The sequence below is a fragment of the Cucurbita maxima genome, unplaced genomic scaffold (genome assembly GCF_002738345.1).
Source record: "Cucurbita maxima cultivar Rimu unplaced genomic scaffold, Cmax_1.0 Cma_Scf00017, whole genome shotgun sequence".
NCBI lineage: Eukaryota > Viridiplantae > Streptophyta > Magnoliopsida > Cucurbitales > Cucurbitaceae > Cucurbita > Cucurbita maxima.
Genome location: NW_019272033.1, coordinates 2200736 through 2221588, shown reverse-complemented (window position 1 = coordinate 2221588; position 20853 = coordinate 2200736). Strand labels below are relative to the sequence as shown.

General features: G+C 33.7%; 4 protein-coding genes and 1 long non-coding RNA gene across 6 annotated transcripts; 4 read left to right on the top strand and 1 right to left on the bottom strand.

The window, feature by feature from the left end:
- Nucleotides 1-727: 727 nt before the first annotated feature.
- On the top strand, nucleotides 728-1893 carry LOC111492222 (esterase CG5412-like). Of its 2 annotated transcripts, none has more exons than XM_023141497.1 (6): nucleotides 728-966; nucleotides 1037-1135; nucleotides 1211-1252; nucleotides 1337-1469; nucleotides 1555-1656; nucleotides 1740-1893. In XM_023141497.1, the coding sequence occupies exons 1-6, from the start codon at nucleotides 745-747 to the stop codon at nucleotides 1793-1795; spliced, it is 654 nt and encodes a 217-aa protein (XP_022997265.1). In that variant the 5' UTR covers nucleotides 728-744; the 3' UTR covers nucleotides 1796-1893. The 2 variants fall into 2 exon arrangements, with proteins under 2 accessions (XP_022997265.1, XP_022997264.1); XM_023141496.1 differs by having other exon boundaries at nucleotides 1334-1469.
- A 1158-nt stretch (nucleotides 1894-3051) lies between these two features.
- Nucleotides 3052-5067, top strand: LOC111492210 (dihydrofolate reductase-like). Its single transcript, XM_023141482.1, has 6 exons — nucleotides 3052-3455; nucleotides 3540-3638; nucleotides 3751-3792; nucleotides 3905-4034; nucleotides 4608-4709; nucleotides 4815-5067. Exons 1-6 carry the CDS (start codon nucleotides 3153-3155, stop codon nucleotides 4886-4888), a joined length of 750 nt encoding a protein of 249 aa, XP_022997250.1. The 5' UTR covers nucleotides 3052-3152; the 3' UTR covers nucleotides 4889-5067.
- Nucleotides 5068-13994: 8927 nt separating this feature from the next.
- Nucleotides 13995-17419, top strand: LOC111492192 (GEM-like protein 1). The gene is made up of 4 exons (XM_023141457.1): nucleotides 13995-14513; nucleotides 14611-14712; nucleotides 15445-15716; nucleotides 16949-17419. The coding sequence occupies exons 1-4, from the start codon at nucleotides 14168-14170 to the stop codon at nucleotides 17135-17137; spliced, it is 909 nt and encodes a 302-aa protein (XP_022997225.1). The 5' UTR covers nucleotides 13995-14167; the 3' UTR covers nucleotides 17138-17419.
- A 52-nt stretch (nucleotides 17420-17471) lies between these two features.
- Nucleotides 17472-20606, top strand: LOC111492251. The gene is made up of 3 exons (XR_002719839.1): nucleotides 17472-17487; nucleotides 17950-17956; nucleotides 20496-20606. It is a non-coding gene; the product is annotated as an uncharacterized LOC111492251 (long non-coding RNA).
- On the bottom strand, nucleotides 19455-20478 carry LOC111492212 (zinc-finger homeodomain protein 2-like). The gene has a single exon (XM_023141484.1). It carries the CDS (start codon nucleotides 20388-20390, stop codon nucleotides 19659-19661), a length of 732 nt encoding a protein of 243 aa, XP_022997252.1. The 5' UTR covers nucleotides 20391-20478; the 3' UTR covers nucleotides 19455-19658.
- Nucleotides 20607-20853: the final 247 nt, after the last annotated feature.

The window sequence follows — 20853 nt, the reverse complement described above, 5'->3', positions numbered from 1 at the left end:
CGATGATTAAAGATGATTAATTATAATTTATTTAAATCATAATTAAAATATTTAATTATTTAAATAATTTTCATCGATGGCCATAATTTTTTTTTCAAAGATAGTATATTTCAACGTTTTAATATAATTATTATAATATTTAGATGTGATGATTAAAAAGAGTTAATTATAATGAATTAAGCTAATTAACGTTTCATTAATTACTCAAATTATAATTCATCCATCTTCATATCTTTTAATGCGATGATTAAAAATTAAATAGCTAGGTGTGGAGCAATTAAACAGAAATTGATACGAACTTATAATTTGACAGGCTGCCAAAAAAGCATGGAACTTGAAAAAAGTCTAAATCAGAATTATATATGGAAGGATTCTTCTAATCGATCACAGATTCTTGACCCCGTCGTTTGGCTTCTCGAAGACGATTATCCTAACTAATAGGCCGGATGCGACTTTTCCTTCAATATGGTTTGGATGGCATAGCCTGTCACAGAAGTCCCAGTGAGGACAATAGTTCGAGAGTTCACTCGGAAGACACTCGAGATGAGATAGCACCATCTTGTGCAACACAACGAGATTTTACTGTCTATCATCAGGCGACTTCTCGTTGAGCAGACTCAATGTTATTTTGAACCGTCAATAGAGCGATCACCGAACCATTACTCTAACGAGTGTAGTTATTTAATTAAGGTCGGTAGAAATGGCTTTAAAAGAGCAGCTAGCGATTCAAAGAGAATTTCAAGCATGGGCAGCAAGAGTAGAATTCAAAGAAAACCTAGAATTTTGTGCCTTCATGGCTTCCGAACCAGTGGAGCAATCTTGAAGAAGCATGTCGAGAAATGGCCGACTTCCGTCCTCAATCAATTCGATTTCCATTTTATGGACGCTCCATTCCCTTCCAGAGGAAAATCCGAAGTCGAAGGACTTCACGATCCTCCCTATTACGAGTGGTTTCAATTCCACGAGGTTCACAAATCGCTCTTCCTTTTCAATTCTCTGCAATTTCACAACTCAAAATCGATCGATTCAATTTCAGGACACGGCCGATTTTACAAATGTTGAGGAATGCCTTCAATTCATCGAGAATCACATGCTTGAGCACGGACCATTCGACGGACTACTCGGCTTCTCACAGGTAACAATTGATCCGAATCAATTTCTGAGTTGAACGATCTCACATTTGAAACTCTTCGATCGCGAACATTTTCAGGGAGCGGCGTTGGCGGCCCTACTACCGGGATTTCAAGCGAAGGTAAACACTCCGGCCGCTTGGCCTGGCTATTGTTGTAAATCTCTGTTTCAATTTTCCAGAATGAAATTGAATCGGTTGCAGCAGGGTGTGGCGCTGACGAGAGTCCCTAAGATCAAATTCGTAATCATCATCAACGGTGTGAAACTGGAATCGCCATCTCTGGACGCTCAAGAAGCTTATGCCTCATCCATCGCATGCCCATCCCTCCATTTTCTAAGTAACTTCCACGCATTGTTTTTGCCTTATTCCATTTCTTTTCATTTTGCTTGCTGAAAGGATCTGTTGTTATTGTGGTTGACAAGGTGAGGAAGACTTCTTCATGCCCAGTGGATTGCAGCTGCTGGAATCATTTGTTGAACCATTTGTAATCAATCATCTCAAAGGCCACGCAGTACCTAGACTTGGTAATCTTCAATTCATTCCTCAAATATACATCCTTATGGCTCTTCTTATGGTAATTTTGATATTGTATAATTTCCTTTTTCAGATCAAAAAAGTTTGAAGATTATGGAGAATTTCATCGACAGGATTTCAAAGTTATGATCCACTCAAACTAAATAACAGCTTAGCTCAAAGACAAATGAGATGCTAGAATACATCTTAATTAGATGTGTTATACTCCCCGATAATAATAATAAAAATAAAACGAAGCTATATATTTTCTGAACTCGTTGCTTTTTTTCTTAGTTCAACACCATGTTGAGTGGGAAATTCAAACTTTTCTTTAACGAAATTCAAACTATTCTAAACATTGAACTTAAACTATCGATTTACAAAGAACTTAGTCACTAACTAGAAAACACAAATGTTTTTTTTACTGCATTTTTAATGTCCACTAACAAATATAACATACACTGATTTTATATAGTCTTAGGCATTCCAAGAATTAACTTTTAAATTTTATGACCATAATCGTTCAAGTTGTAAATAAGTATTAAAATATAATAAAAAAAATATCATAACTCTAAATTATCATACACCAAAAATTTGTAATATTCAAAATTTGTAACTATCTAAAAATAAATGAGTTTTTTTTATGACGTCATTATTTGAAAATAATAACAAAACTATGTATTGTTATTACAAATTATTCAACAAAATATGTAAAATTGAATATTATATATACACTCATTATACCTAAAATAAATAATTACTTAATCCCGTAATATTGTAAATTTAAATATTAGCTGTCAAGGTACTCATTAACTAGTTGGTTGCTTGAAAAATAATAGTAACTAATAAATGTTACTTTTAAATACCTTCAAATCCACTTAATCTTTTGCATTCAAGTAACTTAAAACAACATTTATTACAACTTTTTAAATATGAGAATATTTGTGTAATAAATTTATTACTATAAATGATGCATTGTATAACGCTTAACTAATGTCATTATTATGAATATTTTCAGATACTTTTCGGTACCTTACTTTATAAAATAAAATAATTTTGATTGAAAATCATAAATTAATCGTTTTATTAATCAACCTCCTAATCTTTCCATTAAACTTTAGCAATTCATAATTATTTTCACTTAATTCAATTTAAAATAAAATCAATCCATTAACAAATATCTTTTCCACTATTCATTTATTTGTTATTTTACGAATAAAAAAAATTCTCATATGGGATAAAACGCGGCGTTTATTTATTTATTATTTTCAAAATATTCATTTTTTAGAGGAAAAAAGCCCAGGCCCAGGCCCAAGACCAAGCCCAAATTGTAATACAATGCATTTTATACCGAAAATACCCCTATCGAGTGCGCGTCTCTTCCCCAAAAAAATTGAATACTCGCGCGTCAGCACATTCGTCCTCGGCGTTTCCCATGTTTACAACGAGTCTCTATCATGAAGCTACCTAGCGAGGAGGGAGGAAGGGCCTAGAAAATGGGTTTTAAATGAGTTCGCTCTCCCCTCTCCTCTGCTCACCAATTTCGAAAACCAGATCTCCGGAATTCCATTTACAGAGAATTCCAATCATGGGAACCGACGGTGAAATCCGAAGAAAACCTAGATTTCTTTGCCTCCATGGCTTCCGAACCAGTGGAGCAATCCTCAAGAAGCAAGTCGGAAAATGGCCGGATTCTGTCCTCGAACAACTCGATCTGGATTTTCTCGATGCTCCATTTCCTGCCGAAGGCAAATCCGACATCGAAGGAATTTTTGATCCTCCCTATTTTGAGTGGTTTCAATTCAGTCCAGTACGACAGCTTAACCGTAATTTCTTCCAAAAATCGCAAACTCTCGTTTATTTTGTTTGTTTATTCTCTCTTCTTCCATTGCAGGAATTTACCGAGTATAGGAATTTCGACGAGTGTCTCTCGTTCATTGAGGATTACATGCTTAAGCACGGACCATTCGATGGATTCCTCGGTTTCTCACAGGTAATATCATTTTTATTTTTCCTAATTAGCCAAACGGAGCTTAATCGAGTATCGATTTGTTAATGAACTTCGTTGAATTCTACAATTTCAATCTCTTTGCAAACAATTTCAGGGGGCGATACTATCGGCCGCTCTGCCGGGACTTCAAGCGAAGGTAACCTAACAGCAGCCTGCTGCTATTACATTACAAATCCATCTGAATTCTCCAAAATAAACGTTAAAAGTGAAATCGAGGTTTTGACGCTGAGGTGCATTAATTGTTGCAGGGTATGGCACTGACGAAAGTCCCCAAGATCAAATTCGTGATCATCGTCAGCGGTGCGAAATTCAGATCGCAATCTGTGGCTGAGAAAGCTTACTCGTCAGCCATTGGATGCCCATCCCTCCATTTTCTAGGTACCTCCTCCACATGGTGTTCCTTTTGTCCTTTTTTGAAAGTAGTTACGAATATTCTGATTCTTTACATCGTTACTTTGAAAACAAACAACCCACCGAGCGCATAATTTTAGGCATTTAGTTTTGGAATTAAATAAGAGCTTGTCTTAATTCCTTGAATTACGTCCAAGTAGCCGAACAATCCATCGTATTTTATGTATCAAAATAATTATAGGCAGATTGCCAATTCAAATCAAGGAGGTTGTTATGAATGTATTATTAAAAAATGTGAATGGACAATTCTTTGATTGGTCTTTTTCTCAAAAATAAGAGAATCAAATCCCTAAATTCTTAGGTGGGTATCACGTTAAACTCCAAATAGCTCAAAACTTTACTAATTGAATCAATTTAGACATCCAATCCATTAGACTTTCATTTTAAAGCCATTGATGCAAGAGTTCTTAAGATGCCATGATTTGATATTTTCCTTTGATTATATGAACTGTTTAAATTCTTGAATTTAAGATTTGAAATAAATTAATCAACTTCTAGAACCTGTGTGTGAAATGCTGAAAAGGGTTATCATGGTGGCAGGTAAGGAAGATTTCTTGATGCCCCACGGACAGAAGCTTCTGGAATCATATATAGAGCCTGTAGTAATTAATCATCCTAAAGGCCACACAATACCAAGACTAGGTAATATACAATTTCAACTCATTTCACTTTTCCATGCTTAAATATATATATTATATATCCTTCATTTCTGATGCTGATTTAATTATCTCAACTTTATGTTTTCAGATGATAGAGGTTTGGAGGTTATGGAGAGTTTCATTGAGAAGATTTCAAAGATGTTGGATGAGGCAGAAGAATAATAGTCTTAAAAGTCGCATTGGACTATCAATTATGCAGCCTTAGCCTTAAACAATGATGGAGCTAATTGTATAGTTCATTCGATGTATTTTATTTTAAATATTTCATAACTATTCTCTCCCTAGGGTTGAGTGTTGGATCGGTATGGCAACCCTAGAGGGGGGGTGAATAGGGTTTTAACGATAAAAGTGTTTAAACTTGATTAATTTTTCTAATGATAAAACTTTTTACAAATAAGTAGAAGATGATAATTACTAAAGCAAAATAATTCAAGTCAAAACAATAATCAAGTAGAACATGCAATAAACATAATAATAATCTTGAAATTAAATAGGAAAGAGTTAGAGAAAATGACACCGTAGTTTTATAGTGGTTCGGTCAAACTCGACCTACTCCACTCCCCAAGCGCCTCTTGGGAATTTGAATAAAGAACTTTTCCGACTCTTTCCACGGATCAGAGCCAAACCGGTACACCGCTCTTTTTACGAGTTCAAGAGCAAACTCAATCCTTTCAACGACGCAGGATCAAACCGATACAAGTATTTGAGTTTGATAATAACACACCACAACTCTCTCAAAGAGTAGATTTACAATTTGGGATACTGACAACTATTTCCTCACAATATAATAATAATCCCTCTCAAGAATAAGATGAAAAGAAATAAACTTGTAAGCTTGGAGAGAGCAATAAACAATGGAGACTTTGAACAAATGAGGATTGAAGAATGTATGTAAGTTGTATATTTTAAAAATGTGGGGAAGATGAGTTTATATAGAGGAGAAAAGTGGCAAAATGTAGGATTGAATATTGACCATTGGATTGTGTTAGGAATAATGGAAGGTGGAGATTAAAAGTAATTAAGTAAGAAAATTTTCTAAATTCATTTATTTCAAAATTGTAATATAATAGTAATATAATATAATAATAATAAAAAGTTATGTGAGTAACGGTAAAATGTAATTCAAAATTTATTATAAATATAATAATATAATAATAATAAAAATGATGTGAGTAACTACCAAAATTTTAAAATATAATAATATAATAATATAATATAGTAATAATAAAATTCGATGTGAGTAACGGTTATATTCAAATTTATATTTGTAAAAATAATTTTATTTAGAAATGTAATAATAAGAAAAACTCCACCATGTGTTACTCTTCCAATATTATAAATGTCATACTTTGATATATTTTGATCTGTCCATCATTTTGATTTTGTTGCCACATCATCACGTCAGGTATGTTGTCTCGACTCTAATTTCTTCGTTTTAGCTCTGATTTGAGTAATTGAAAAGTTGTTGTAATCGTTATTCCCGACCTTATACTGTGGACAGTTCAAAAAACTGAAAATAGTTAATAATTAAAAGTAGGTTTGTTATCATCAAAACATCAATAATTAATTCATTGAAATTAATTAATGTGCGATCAAGGGCCAATAAGCCAACAATCTCCCCCTTTTTGATGATGACAAATCATTTAAAGAAAAATTCATAAAAACCAATAATACAACATCCATGTAATAATATCACTACATACTAATATATTATCATAAATTTCACTCAAGAGCATATTCTCCCTTATATTAATGCCTCAAGAAATTATGAAACACCAAGTAAATGATTCATAAATTATAAAATAACAAATTTAGAACATATTTTTCTTAATTTTCTCCCCCTTTGTAATCATCAAAATGAACAATTGAAAGAGAATGCATTTAATAATGACATAATGGCTCCCCCTAAAAACATGCATTCAAAAATTATAAAATTCAAGATATATCACAACGAATAATACCAAGCTCAAGCCTATTTTTGCAAAAAATTTCTTCATTCAATGGCTTGGTGAAAATATCGGCCAGTTGATTATTAGAGTTTACAAAATCAAGAATAATATGTCCATTTTGCACATGCTCTCTAATAAAATGATGTCTAATGTCAATATGTTTAGTTCTAGAATGATGAATAGGATTTTTAGTTAAATTAATAGCACTTGTATTATCACAAAATATAGGCACACTATGAAACTTTAATCCAAAATCACAAAGAGTTTGTTTCATCCAAAGAATTTGAGCACAGCAACTAGCAACCGCAATATATTCCGCTTCGGTAGTAGATAAGGCAACCGAATTTTGCTTTTTACTAAACCAAGAAACTAAGGAACTACCAAGAAATTGACAAGTTCCACTAGTACTTTTACGATCAAGTAAGCTTCCGGCAAAATCTGCATCAGAATATCCTACCAATTTAAATTCAACATTTCTAGGATACCACAATCCTAGATCAATAGTTCCAAGCAAATATTTAAATATTCTCTTAACGGCATGTAAATGAGATTCCTTAGGACAAGATTGAAATCTAGCACAAAGACATACACTAAACATAATATCGGGTCTACTAGCGGTCAAGTAAAGTAAAGATCCAATCATACCTCGATAAGCTTTAATATCCACACTTTTACCTTTTTCATCCTTGTCAAGCTTAGTGGATGTGCTCATGGGAGTTCTTGCAATCTTACCTCCATTGAACTTGAATCTTTTGAGCAAATCTTTAGTGTATTTCTCTTGATTGATGAAGATACCATTCTTGAGTTGTTTGATTTGAAGTCCAAGAAAGAAACTGAGTTCTCCCATCATACTCATCTCAAACTCACTATGCATACATTTAGAAAATTCTTCACATAAAGAAGGATTAGTAGAACCAAATATGATATCATCCACATATATTTGCACTACTAGCATATCGTTTTCTTTAATCTTAATAAAGAGTGTAGTGTCGAGTTTGCCCATTTTAAAATCATTCCCAATAAGAAAATTACTAAGTCTATCATACCAAGCTCTTGGAGCTTGTTTTAAGCCATAAAGAGCCTTTTTCAACTTATAGACATGATGAGGAAATTCTACATTTTCAAATCCGGGAGGTTGTTCTACATAAACTTCCTCCATAATATAACCATTCAAAAATGCACTTTTCACATCCATTTGATATAATACAAAATTTTTGTAAGAAGCAAAAGCAAGTAACATTCTAATAGCTTCTAATCTAGCAACGGGTGCAAAAGTTTCTTCATAATCTATGCCTTCCTCTTGACAATAACCTTGAGCTACAAGCCTAGCTTTATTTCTAATGATATTCCCATTTTCATCCATTTTATTTCTAAAAACCCATTTGGTTCCAATAATAGAAGTATTAGATGGCCTATGGACTAATTCCCAAACTTTGTTCCTTTCAAATTGATTTAGCTCTTCTTGCATGGCTAAAATCCAAAACTCATCATTTTCGGCATCCTTAAGACTTTTTGGTTCAATTTGAGAAACAAAAGCAAGATTATTAAATAAATTAATAGAAGAGCGAGTTTTCACACCTTGTTCGAGATCACCAAGAATCAAGTCCTTGGGATGAGACAAGGCATACCTCCATTCTTTTGGCATTGATGAAGAACCTTCTTCCTTTAAGCTCATCTCTTCTTTACTCGTAACAATTTCTTTGCCGTTGTCACTAACGAGTAAATCTCCAAAATTTCTTTCTAAATCATCACTACAAATAGACTCATTAGAAATATTATTGCAAGATTCATCAAATACCACATGCATAGATTCTTCAATAACTAAAGTTCTCTTATTGAAAATTCTATAAGCTTTACTAGTAGATGAATAGCCAAGAAAAATACCAATATCCGTTTTTGAATCAAACTTTCCAAGCTTTTCTTTGTTGTTCAAAATAAAACATTTACAACCAAAAACTTTGAAATACCCAACATTTGGAATTTTGTTATGCCAGAGTTCATAAGGAGTTTTATTTAATGAAGGTCTAATTAAAACTCTATTTAAAATATAACAAGCGGTATTAACGGCTTCCGCCCAAAAATATTTAGGTAAATCATACTCATTTAACATTGATCTAGCAAATTCTTGTAAAGTACGATTTTTCCTTTCAACCACACCGTTTTGTTGAGGAGTCCTTGGAGAGGAGAAGTCATGAGAAAAACCATTATCTTCACAAAATTTTTCAAAGGCAACACTGTTAAATTCTCCCCCATGGTCACTCCTAATTTTAGTAATTAAAAACCCTTTTTCATTTTGAACTCTTTTTACAAAACTAGCAAATCTTTTCAAAACATCATTCTTATGTTTTATCATCAAAACCCAAGTAAATCTTGAAAAATCATCCACTATCACAAAAGCATAATAATTTCCTCCATAACTAGCTATTTTAGAAGGGCCAAATAAGTCTATATGGAGTAGTTGAAGAGGTCTAGTAGTAGAAATCATATTTTTAGATTTGAAAGAAGACTTAGTTTGCTTACCCATTTGACAAGCGTCACAAATTTTATCTTTTTCAAATTTAAGTTGAGGGAGACCTCTCACTAATGAATTTTTTGAAATATTTGAAATCAAGTACATACTAGCATGTCCTAGTCTTCTATGCCATAGCCAAGAGTTATCAAGCAAAACCGAAAGACATTTATCATTTGTAGGACAATCATTCAAATCAATAGTATACACATTATCGTCTCTATTTCCTACAAACAAAACTTTTCTATCACTAGCATTTTCAATTATGCAATTATTCTTATCAAATACAACTCTAAAACCTTTATCACATAATTGACTAATGCTAAGTAAGTCATGCTTTAAACCATCAACTAACAATACATTTTTAATGAGAGTACAAGAGTCATTACCTATAGTACCCTTACCAATTATTTTACCCTTCTTGTTATCACCAAAGGTTACTAAGCCACCATCCTTCTTGGAAAGATTGACAAACTTGGATGGATTACCCGTCATGTGTCTTGAGCAACCACTATCCAAGTACCACTTATTTTTCTTGGAGGCTTTCAAACAAACCTAAAAACAAAGATATTCAAAATTGACCTTTTGGTACCCATACTTGTTTGGGTCCTAGAAAGTTAGTATTCACAAATTTAGGAATCCATTTCATATTTGCATTCATATTAAAGACATTGTATTTAGATAAGTAACAAGAATAATCTTTATGTCCAAACTTACCACACGAGAAACAAACGACATTATGCAAGAATTTATTTCTTGGACTAAATTTGTGTATTCTATTTTTATTCGAAAAATTATTTTCTAAAACATTGTTAAACTTTGTATTTTGAGAAACTTTTCTTCCTAAATGAATATTTTGAGAATTTTTCAATTTAAAGCACTTAGGTCTAATATGACCTTCAACACCACAATAATGACATATAGGCACAAATCTAGATTTATCATACTTAGATACAAATTTACATGTGTTAGATTTAGGCAAGATAGGGGATGCTTTAACAAAGATTGTTTTAGAACTTGAAGGTGTAGAACATTCATCAATATAGCCTAATCCTCTTTTATCACCATATGACTTACCTCCTTCAAGTATTTTATCTAATTTTTGAGCACCTATTGTTAACATTTTAATAGATTCCTTAGCCCTACCAAGTTCTTGCAAATTATTTGATTCATTCTCTTTGAGCAATTTAATTAATTTATCTTTTTCACCACAATCATGCTCAAGAGTCTTGACTTTATCAATTAATGCATTTTTCTCATCACAATCAAATACATGCTTTTCACAAGGTACATCAATTTTAACAATATTATGATCCTTCTCCTTCAAGCAAGAAATTTCATTTAGCAAAGACTTATTTTCAATAATTGAAGTCTTATATTTCTTTTTAAGCACAACATACTTTGAACTAAGTTTTTCTAAATCAATTGTCATCTCATCAACAAGTTTAAATAATTCATGATAAGAAAGAGATTCAAGAGTTACCTCATCTTCTTGTTCATCTTCTTGTTCATCCTCTTTGTCACTATGAGCCATGAAGCAAAAATTTGCAACTTCTTCATCACTTCCACTTGCACTTTCATCACTATCATCCCAAGTAGCCTTCATTGCTTTCTTCTTGGATTTCTTAGATGATTTGAGGAGAGGACAATCCGTTCTTATATGACCCGGCTTTTTACATTCATAACATATTACCTCATCGTTTTTGCTCTTTTCACCTTTTGACTCTTTTTGATTTGTGAAATGTTTTTTTAATTGTTTCTTCCTTTTAATAAAATTTTTATACTTACGTGTGAAGTAGGCGACATCATCTTCATCAAGGACGTCCTCATCTTCAGAGTCAACTTTGATGGATTTTAGGGCTATACTTTTCTTCTTTTTGGATTCTTCTTCCATGTGCCCGTTCATGGTAATCTCATGTGTCATGAGAGAACCAATGAGTTCATCCAAAGGAAGCTTTGTGAGATCCTTTGCTTCTTGAATCGCCGTCACTTTTGCCTCCCAACTTTTAGGCAGAGACCTAAGAATTTTTCTTACATTTTCGGAGGTAGAATATACTTTTCCAAGATTTTTCAAAGCATTTAAAATATTAGTAAATCTAGTAAACATATCACCAATAGGTTCATTTTCCTCCATTTTAAATAGTTCATAATTATGAACTAACATGCTAATTTTTGTTTCTTTAACTTGATTGGTTCCCTCATGAGTTACTTCAAGAGTTTTCCAAATTTCATATGCCGAAGAACACATACATACTCTATTAAATTCATCATTACTTAAGGCACAATACAGACAATTGATAGCACTAGCATTCAAAGAACATTTTTTCATATCATGCTCATCAAATTCATTTTCTAATTTAGGCACCTCAATATTATTAACAATTTTTATTGGAATGTAAGGACCATTACTAACATTTAACCACAATTGATAATCAACGGATTGCAAATAAATTTTCATCCTAGCTTTCCAACATGTATAATTTGTTCCATCAAAATAAGGTGGCCTAGAAGTTGATTGTCCTTCACTAAAACCATTTTTAACACGTAGGTTTGCCATAAGCTCGAACAATAAAGTTTAGATAAAAAATCTATAGGAGCAACCTGCTCTGATACCAATTGTTGGATCGGTATGGCAACCCTAGAGGGGGGGTGAATAGGGTTTTAACGATAAAAGTGTTTAAACTTGATTAATTTTTCTAATGATAAAACTTTTTACAAATAAGTAGAAGATGATAATTACTAAAACAAAATAATTCAAGTCAAAACAATAATCAAGTAGAACATGCAATAAACATAATAATAATCTTGAAATTAAATAGGAAAGAGTTAGAGAAAATGACACCGTAGTTTTATAGTGGTTCGGTCAAACTCGACCTACTCCACTCCCCAAGCGCCTCTTGGGAATTTGAATAAAGAACTTTTCCGACTCTTTCCACGGATCAGAGCCAAACCGGTACACCGCTCTTTTTACGAGTTCAAGAGCAAACTCAATCCTTTCAACGACGCAGGATCAAACCGATACAAGTATTTGAGTTTGATAATAACACACCACAACTCTCTCAAAGAGTAGATTTACAATTTGGGATACTGACAACTATTTCCTCACAATATAATAATAATCCCTCTCAAGAATAAGATGAAAAGAAATAAACTTGTAAGCTTGGAGAGAGCAATAAACAATGGAGACTTTGAACAAATGAGGATTGAAGAATGTATGTAAGTTGTATATTTTAAAAATGTGGGGAAGATGAGTTTATATAGAGGAGAAAAGTGGCAAAATGTAGGATTGAATATTGACCATTGGATTGTGTTAGGAATAATGGAAGGTGGAGATTAAAAGTAATTAAGTAAGAAAATTTTCTAAATTCATTTATTTCAAAATTTTAATATAATAGTAATATAATATAATAATAATAAAAAGTTATGTGAGTAACGGTAAAATGTAATTCAAAATTTATTATAAATATAATAATATAATAATAATAAAAATGATGTGAGTAACTACCAAAATTTTAAAATATAATAATATAATAATATAATATAGTAATAATAAAATTCGATGTGAGTAACGGTTATATTCAAATTTATATTTGTAAAAATAATTTTATTTAGAAATGTAATAATAAGAAAAACTCCACCATGTGTTACTCTTCCAATATTATAAATGTCATACTTTGATATATTTTGATTTGTCCATCATTTTGATTTTGTTGCCACATCATCACGTCGGGTATGTTGTCTCGACTCTAATTTCTTCGTTTTAGCTCTGATTTGAGTAATTGAAAAGTTGTTGTAATCGTTATTCCCGACCTTATACTGTGGACAGTTCAAAAAACTGAAAATAGTTAATAATTAAAAGTAGGTTTGTTATCATCAAAACATCAATAATTAATTCATTGAAATTAATTAATGTGAGATCAAGGGCCAATAAGCCAACATTGAGCCCTTATATTCCATCAAGTGTTACACATCATTAATCTTACACACAATAAGTAATTTTTCATAGTTTCTGGATCTGTCTTGTGTATAATTAGCCATCTTTTTATGGTTCGTGGGTTTAGGTAAATTCGCCACAAGTTAGATACGAATTAGTTTAGAATTTTTTTACCAGTTTGTCTTGTCCTTTTAATGGTAGACTCCTATAACATTTCAAGCCTACATTGTCTACTTTTGCTCATTATGTATCACTGCTAGTAGAAATTGTCTACTTTGGTCCGATATGTATTGTCATTAGCCTCAATTTTAAAACGCAAACCATTATAAGGAATGTTTTGTTCCCCTCTCACAATTCACTCTCCGGGAGGCTTAACATTCGCTAATAGATATTGACTGTTTTGGTTCGTTACATATTGCCGTCAGCCTCACGGTTTTAAAACGTGTTTGCTAGGGAGAGATTTTCACACTCTTATAAGGAACATTTCGTTTTTCTCGATGGCCTACCGCTCTAATACCATTTGTAACAGTCCAAGTTTGTCAATAGTAGTTATTGTCCACTTTTGCCCGTTATATATCATCATAGAGAGGTTTTCACACCCTTATAAAGAATGTTTCGTTCTCCTCTCCAACCGATGTGGGATCTCACGTCTCCAAACCAAGTAGGAACCACCGAAAAAAATCATAAGAATAAAAAAAATAAAAAGAAGAAAGGAAAGAAAAAAAAATACAAAAGAATTGGAAATTCAAAGCAAGACCCTTTGACGATTTGACCCCTTCATTTCCAACCGTTCAAAACATTACACGTATTTTGCGTGATTAATTTTGTCTGTAGTTTTTAATTATTATTTCATTTAGAAAAAGAAACATTATCTTTAATTCTCGTTGAAAGAAGAGAGAAAAAGATCAAACAAAATATCAGATGCGAAGAAACGAATAAAAACACCGTCGATTTCATACTCAGCCGTTTCCCTTCCAAACTGATTCAGTTCTTCTCGTTTATTTCACCGGCGCCGGAGATCGATTTGAACTATTCTCATCCACTCTCAAATGAGTCAGTCTCAGCCACAGCCTCAGCCTCAGCCTGATCCATCCAATCCACTCCCTCCTAAACCGTCGCACTCCGATCACCCGGATCCGATTACCGATCATCGCTCCGGCGAATATTCTCCCTATCCCAAGCTTGACCCTAGCGATGTTGCTCCGCCGCTGATGCCGGAGAACTGGACCACTGTCCCCATGAGCTCCCAACCCCAACATCCTCCTCCACCTCAAACTCAGCCGAACAGTGAGCCTCGTGCTCCGATCTCTGAGGGAAATGCTACCACTCTGCCGACTGAAGCTAATCCCTATGTTTCTGCGGCTCCAGCCTGTGGAAATCCATCTTCCGCCAAGAGTATGTGGTCGATTTCCCTAGATGTTAATATTTATTGAGCGTTTAGAATTAAATGAAATTCGAATTCGATAGATGTGCATGCTTGATGTATGATCAGATACGGTGGATTCCATGAAGGAGATGCTTGGAAGATGGGGGAAGAAGGCTGCTGAGGCAACCAAGAAGGCCGAGGATCTTGCTGGAAATATGTGGCAGCACTGTAAACCCTTCATTCTTTTAAATAATCAACGCGTTCTTTACCTTCTCATCACTACTGATAAATTTGAATTCAAGTTTAAAATAAATGATGAACTTGTAGGTGGTTAAGATGAGAAATTACAAGACTCTGATAGCACACGCAACTGTATGCCGACTTTGATTGGAATATAGTTTACGTCCATATAAACACAGATCTTAGAAAACCTACAATTGTTCTTCTAAGGATACTGGCATTAAGCGTTTTCCTGGAACTATTTCTCATTTGTTTTACTTTCATTATGTGCTCTGCTGTTTTATGTGTTGTGACTTCCATTGAATGAGCTGTGTTCTTTCTTATTGCCTGAGCTTGAATTTTGGATTACCTTTTATTTGGTACTATAAGCTTTTTCCGTTGAGGATTGTTTTTTCTGTTGAGGATTGTTGAGAGAGGAAGTCCCATGTTGGCTAATTAAATGGACGATCATGGGTTTATAAGTAAGGAATACATCTCCATTGGTATGAGGCCTTTTGGGAAAACCAAAAGTAAAGCCACGAGAGTTTATGCTCAAAGTGCACAATATCATACTATTATGGAGTTCCATGGTTTTTAACATTTTCTACACCTACTCATTTGTTTGGGATAGTGACTTTAAATACGACAATTTTAAAACACTCTTTATCATTCTTTTTGGAACTTTTTACTTGCTTCTGTTAAGCAATAATGATAAGTTGAAACAATCTTGTTTCAAACCAGTGAAAACAGGGCCTAGCATTACTGATGCTGCTGTGGCAAGAATTGCTCAAGGGACGAAAGTTCTTGCAGAAGGTGGTTATGAGAAGATCTTCCGACAGACTTTTGAGAGTATACCGGAAGAGAAACTTCAGAAGGCGTTTGCATGCTACTTATCCACATCAGCTGGTCCAGTGATGGGAACTTTGTACGTATCAACGGCTAAACTTGCCTTTTGCAGTGACGATCCTCTTTCGTACAAAGTCGGCGAGGAGACTCAATGGAGCCTTTACAAGGTAAAACTGAATTGTTGAATCTTACTGTTCGTTAAGTAGTCGATAATTAGATGAATCTAAAAGTTTTGGTTGAATTGATGCCAATTCAAGTGAAGAAGATGTGAAGAATGGGCCATCAATATTTATGAAAGTGAGGAAGTTAGAACTTGGGAACTCTTGCTGAGTATGGGTAATGCACCATTAATGGTCTATATTGGGAGATCTCACGTTAGTTGGAGAGGAGAACAAAACATTCCTTATAAGGGTGTGGATATCTCTCCCTAGTAGATGCATGTTAAAACAGTGAGGTTAACGGCAATACATGACAGGCAAAAGCGGACAATATGTGCTAGCGATGGGATTGAGCTGTTTCATATATGCTCAATATGTGCTAGCTATATTGTGAGATCTCACGTTAGTTGGAGAGGAGAACAAAACATTTCTTATAAGGGTGTGGAAACCTCTCTCTAGTAGACGCATGTTAAAACAGTGAGGCTAACGGCAATACATAACAGACAAAAGCGGACAAATATGTGCTAGCGATGAAATTGAGCTGTTTCATATATGCTGCACTTTCTTAGAAGGAAGAAAAAAAAAAAGTTTATATGAGGTGCAAACTGCTTCAATTTTATACATATTCCATCCCAGTAACTAGAGTAAACTCAAGTCAGATTCCAACTTCTCTATCCCGACCTCCCAGTTTCCTCTTGAATCAGTCTGATTGCCTCAAATCCAAATCCAGAATCATGAGACCCTTAAATCCATTTTTTAATGTTTGAGAACATTATTTCAATCACATGGTCAATAAAATTTCATTGGAACTCTGTTCTGGATCAACTGCAAAGCCTGAAAGATTATGCATTTTAGATTTAAGAATTTTTGCAACATCTTACAAGTTTCAGAGGGTCATCTTCTTCTAATAATTAAACGCATGCATACTTATCCTTTTGTTCATTACTGCAAAATTTTATTCGATTCTAAAATCTGGAGTGTTGATCAAGCGATTGCTCAGTTGATCTGTGGTTTCTTCTTTATTATCATTTTGTATTGATGATGCATGATTTTCCCCTATGTTGTGTTCATGATGAATGTATACTTCGATTTGATTATGACGTTTGGAGTTGCATCCTCTTCTATGCTTGGACAATGACCATGGCCAGCTCTTGTATTGCCCATCTTTACTTCATATAGGTTGCTGAGGTTCTATAACAAAAATTGATTAGAAATCACCTGTATCTTCTGTTATATGATAGGTGGTGATCCCGCTGCATCACCTGAAGGCAGTCAACCCATCAACAAGCAAAGCAAAACCGGCTGAAAAGTTCATACAAGTTATCTCCATTGACAACCATGAATTCTGGTTCATGGGCTTTGTATATTATGATAGTGCAGTCAAAATTCTTCGAGAAGCCCTGCAGCCCAACAATCCATTGTCTGTGTGAAAATCTTGTGAGGGCTGACACTTCTGGATCATGAACTTTTTTACCTGGTCACCCACAGTAAGAATTGAAGTAAGTCAAGATTTTGATGTTATATACAACAAATTACTGTAGAAATACCGTACCTCTGTAGTTTTGCTAGCAATGTTGTCTTTATGGACTTCATCATCATTCATATTTGTTTTCTCTACTGTGTATGGAGTGAAAAATTTGAAGTTGTTTGAACTTTTGTTGATGATATCTGTAATTTTGTTGATTGAAAGGTAAATAGTATTGATGATTGAATATTTTGAATATATGTTTTTAAATATGGATAAAAATGAATTTCAAAATAGAAAATAATAATAATAATGGTATTTGGACTCTTTCCATGTGACAGTTCATCATTCCATAATGGGCTTTTAATTCTCATCTAGGGCTCATCTTTAGTTCATCTACTTTTGCCCCTATGATATTTTGTTTTTGTAACCTTTTTTTTTCCAATTATTTTCTCCAATGTTCAAGAAATTAATGGATTAAGTCTAACATTAATGTTAAATAATAATTTAATGATACATTATGTAAAAATAGTTTCAAAAAAAGGGCAGCATTATTTAGGTTTCAAAATAATTATTTTGTTATAATTAAATTATTTATTAACAGAGGTTTTATATATATAAACTATTGATTACAATTATAAAAAATGGTACACACAGTAAATTATTATATTTTAGACCAAAATTTCAGAAAGGCCAACAAACACAAAATTTGGTTTTATGGTATATATTGACTCTATTAACCCTTTAAATAACTTATTATTTCATAGTTCAAAAAAGAATAAAAGTCCAAATATCTTTGTCTATTTAGTTTTATATTTTAAAATGTATCGAAGAGGTTTGTAAATTTTTAAAATGTCTATATACATCGACTTTCAATTCTCTATCCAATAGGACTCTGTGACGTCTTCCAAAACCTGACTTAATCAATATAAAATTAAGAGATTTATTGAACAATTACGGAATTTTATCATATATTCAAATATTTAACTTATCTGACACAAAATTGAAAATTTAAAAATTTATTACACACTTTTTTGAAGTTCAAATTTTATAAATTTTAATATAAAAATTTGCTACTAGCACGCTATGTGGAGGAATCCTCCGCGTCTTAGAGGGACTATAGCCACTTAGGCCAAGGAAGTTTGAGGCAATAACAAGTTTGTGATGCCCTTAGATGTTCTGGGTCGCACGTGCGCTACACTGATGTATTCAATGAGTCTATAGCCTTGACCAACAGGCTCGTAGAATCTTTGAAATTTAATTGTGATGGGGATAGATCATTGCAATTGTTGGTCTTCAACTCTGTGAACTTTTCTTTATAGGGGGTTCCTCTTTCTCCAACTGATGTGTGACATCACAATCCACCTCTCCTTGAGAGCCAGCGTTCTCATTGACATACTGCTTGATGTCTGGTTATGATACAATTTGTATTAGTCAAAGTTCATCGGTAGCGAATATTGTCATCTTCGAACTTTTCCTTTAAATTTCAAAAATTTCAAAACGTGTGTACTAGTGAAAGATTTTTACCGGACTAGCAGATGAGAGCAATAATGGAGGGTTTTCAGCTTTAGGTTGATGAGATGAAAGAGCAAAGGGCAAAGGCAAAAAGCAAAGACATGACGGATAAAAAAAAAAAAGAAATAATAAATAAAATATGGATATGAAAAAATCTTAAAATGTTAGCAAAATAAGCAAAGGTATTATTATTGTCCCGACACCGGACACTGCCTCAACACTTGAACTACATTCCTGTTCTTTACTTTTCCCACCAAAATCCACTTCCAAACACATTCACTCTCCCCTTTCCCATTGCTTCCCCAACTCCAAACTTAGTTCCAAACACAACATCCACTTTTCATCACTATCGGTCACGCTCGAGTAAAAGAACGTATATAAATAAATCAACATGACATCCCCACAAGAACACTTGGATCCTCGAGAAATGCTTACAAGAACAAAAGTTATCATTTATACAAACAAGACGTCTCATTCTTTTCAGTGACTTAATTATAAGAACTCCAAACTAAACGTGCTTTGTTTGAAACAATTCTACGTCGGGTAACCTTGGATTTGTACAAAGAATGCTAATTCGAATCCGGGTCATGGAGTGATAAGATTATTGAAGGTAATCAAAGGAGGTAGAAGAAGAAGATGACAGATGTGAATAGAAAGCAGAAGAAAAAAGAGGGCTTTGCATGCTTACCACGTTTGATTTCCCTTTGTTTCCTTTCAAAAACACTATATTTCATCCAAAAAAACCAAACCCAAAATAGAGACAATAATTTCAACATAAAACCCATTAATCAAAATGGCTGAAATTCAGTTTTTAACTGTAAACAACATGAAATTGATAAAGTAAGGGGAAAAAAACACCAAAACTACTCAATCTAACCCTAATTTTAGATCTCCAAATTGACCATTTTTTTAGTGAAGAACATGAAGAACAAAATAATGGGTTATTTCAAACTCACAAACTTTATGAAACCCTAATCATTTGAGCACTTCTTCCCCAAAGTATGCTTGTTGTTATGCATCCACACCTTAAGCACCTGCCGCCGGACACCGGTGGTTCGACAGAACTCTTCCACGTCAGCCTCATCGTGTTTTTGAATTGTCCACCCAACTTTCTCAGCAAACTCCAACATTTTCTCCTTTTGTTCTTGGCTGAACTTTGTCCGGAATCTCTTCTTCAACAACCCACTTCCGCCGCTCCCTCCGCCGCTACTGCTCGGATTAGATGTGTTATCCTCCTCCTCCCTCCCTGACACTGCCGCCGGTAACGCCAATGGCCTCTGCTGAATTGGAGCACCTGTCAAGTACACGTAAGCAGAAGGGTGTGGGGGCCCACGATAAGAAAACTGATGATGTTGATGTAGGTTATAGTAATGTCCCTGATCTGAATCCGTTTCTTTCCGGTGGAAATTCCGGTGACAGTTACACGCGGCGCATTTTAGTGCATCTATACTCCCTTCCTCTCCCGCCGGTAGAAACTCGCCGCACCCATCCACCGCCTGCCCTCCGATTCCGATGGCGTGATTCTTCAAACACTCTTTATATCTAATATTACCTCCTCCTCCTCCTCCTCCTCCGCCGCCGGTTTTTCTCTCCGCCGATGAACCCTCACCGGGTGGCGGCGGAGTGGCGTCGAAGTGGTGGGCGATGGGCATCTCCTCTATTACTTCATCGTCTTGGTCGTCGTGCTCCTCATCGAAATCCATTTTGATAAAAACCCCAAAAATAAAAATGAAAACTTTGCTCCGCCGGAGATTAGATTAAAACAAAACAAATAAAAAAAGTTTTTTTTTTTTTAATTTTACTTCAAGAATAATAATAATAATAATTTATAGAGAGAGAACAGAAAGGATAAGAGAAAGGGGTGAGAGAGTGGCCATCAATTTTTGCACAGCCTTCACAAAAAAAGGACCTGTCTTTACTCTTTCTGTTTTCTAACATAAATATTATATATATATATATATATATATTTAAATATTATTTTTAATTTATTTAAAATTTTAATTTCAAATTTGGGAATTTGGAAAGTAGAATGGTTTGCGTGAAGGAATGAATTAGGGTTTTGTGAATGAAATTAATGTGATAATAAAATAATTATTATTATGTTACTGAAAAAGATGGTTGCAATTTGCATATTTCATTAAAAAAAAAAAAAAAAAAAAAAAAAAA

What these genes read in the sequence shown, in the direction of transcription:
- LOC111492222 (XM_023141496.1), top strand. Translation starts at nt 745, where the DNA reads ATGGGCAGCAAGAGTAGAATTCAAAGAAAACCTAGAATTTTGTGCCTT. An exon ending in GACTACTCGGCTTCTCACAG is followed by an intron (nt 1,136 to 1,210) that starts GTAACAATTGAT and finishes GAACATTTTCAG; the next exon opens with GGAGCGGCGTTGGCGGCCCT. An exon ending in TACCGGGATTTCAAGCGAAG is followed by an intron (nt 1,253 to 1,333) that starts GTAAACACTCCG and finishes AATCGGTTGCAG; the next exon opens with CAGGGTGTGGCGCTGACGAG.
- LOC111492210 (XM_023141482.1), top strand. Translation starts at nt 3,153, where the DNA reads ATGAGTTCGCTCTCCCCTCTCCTCTGCTCACCAATTTCGAAAACCAGA. An exon ending in AGTGGTTTCAATTCAGTCCA is followed by an intron (nt 3,456 to 3,539) that starts GTACGACAGCTT and finishes CTTCCATTGCAG; the next exon opens with GAATTTACCGAGTATAGGAA. An exon ending in CCACACAATACCAAGACTAG is followed by an intron (nt 4,710 to 4,814) that starts GTAATATACAAT and finishes TTATGTTTTCAG; the next exon opens with ATGATAGAGGTTTGGAGGTT.
- LOC111492192 (XM_023141457.1), top strand. Translation starts at nt 14,168, where the DNA reads ATGAGTCAGTCTCAGCCACAGCCTCAGCCTCAGCCTGATCCATCCAAT. An exon ending in AAATCCATCTTCCGCCAAGA is followed by an intron (nt 14,514 to 14,610) that starts GTATGTGGTCGA and finishes ATGTATGATCAG; the next exon opens with ATACGGTGGATTCCATGAAG. An exon ending in TGGAAATATGTGGCAGCACT is followed by an intron (nt 14,713 to 15,444) that starts GTAAACCCTTCA and finishes GTTTCAAACCAG; the next exon opens with TGAAAACAGGGCCTAGCATT.
- LOC111492212 (XM_023141484.1), bottom strand. Translation starts at nt 20,390, where the DNA reads ATGGATTTCGATGAGGAGCACGACGACCAAGACGATGAAGTAATAGAG.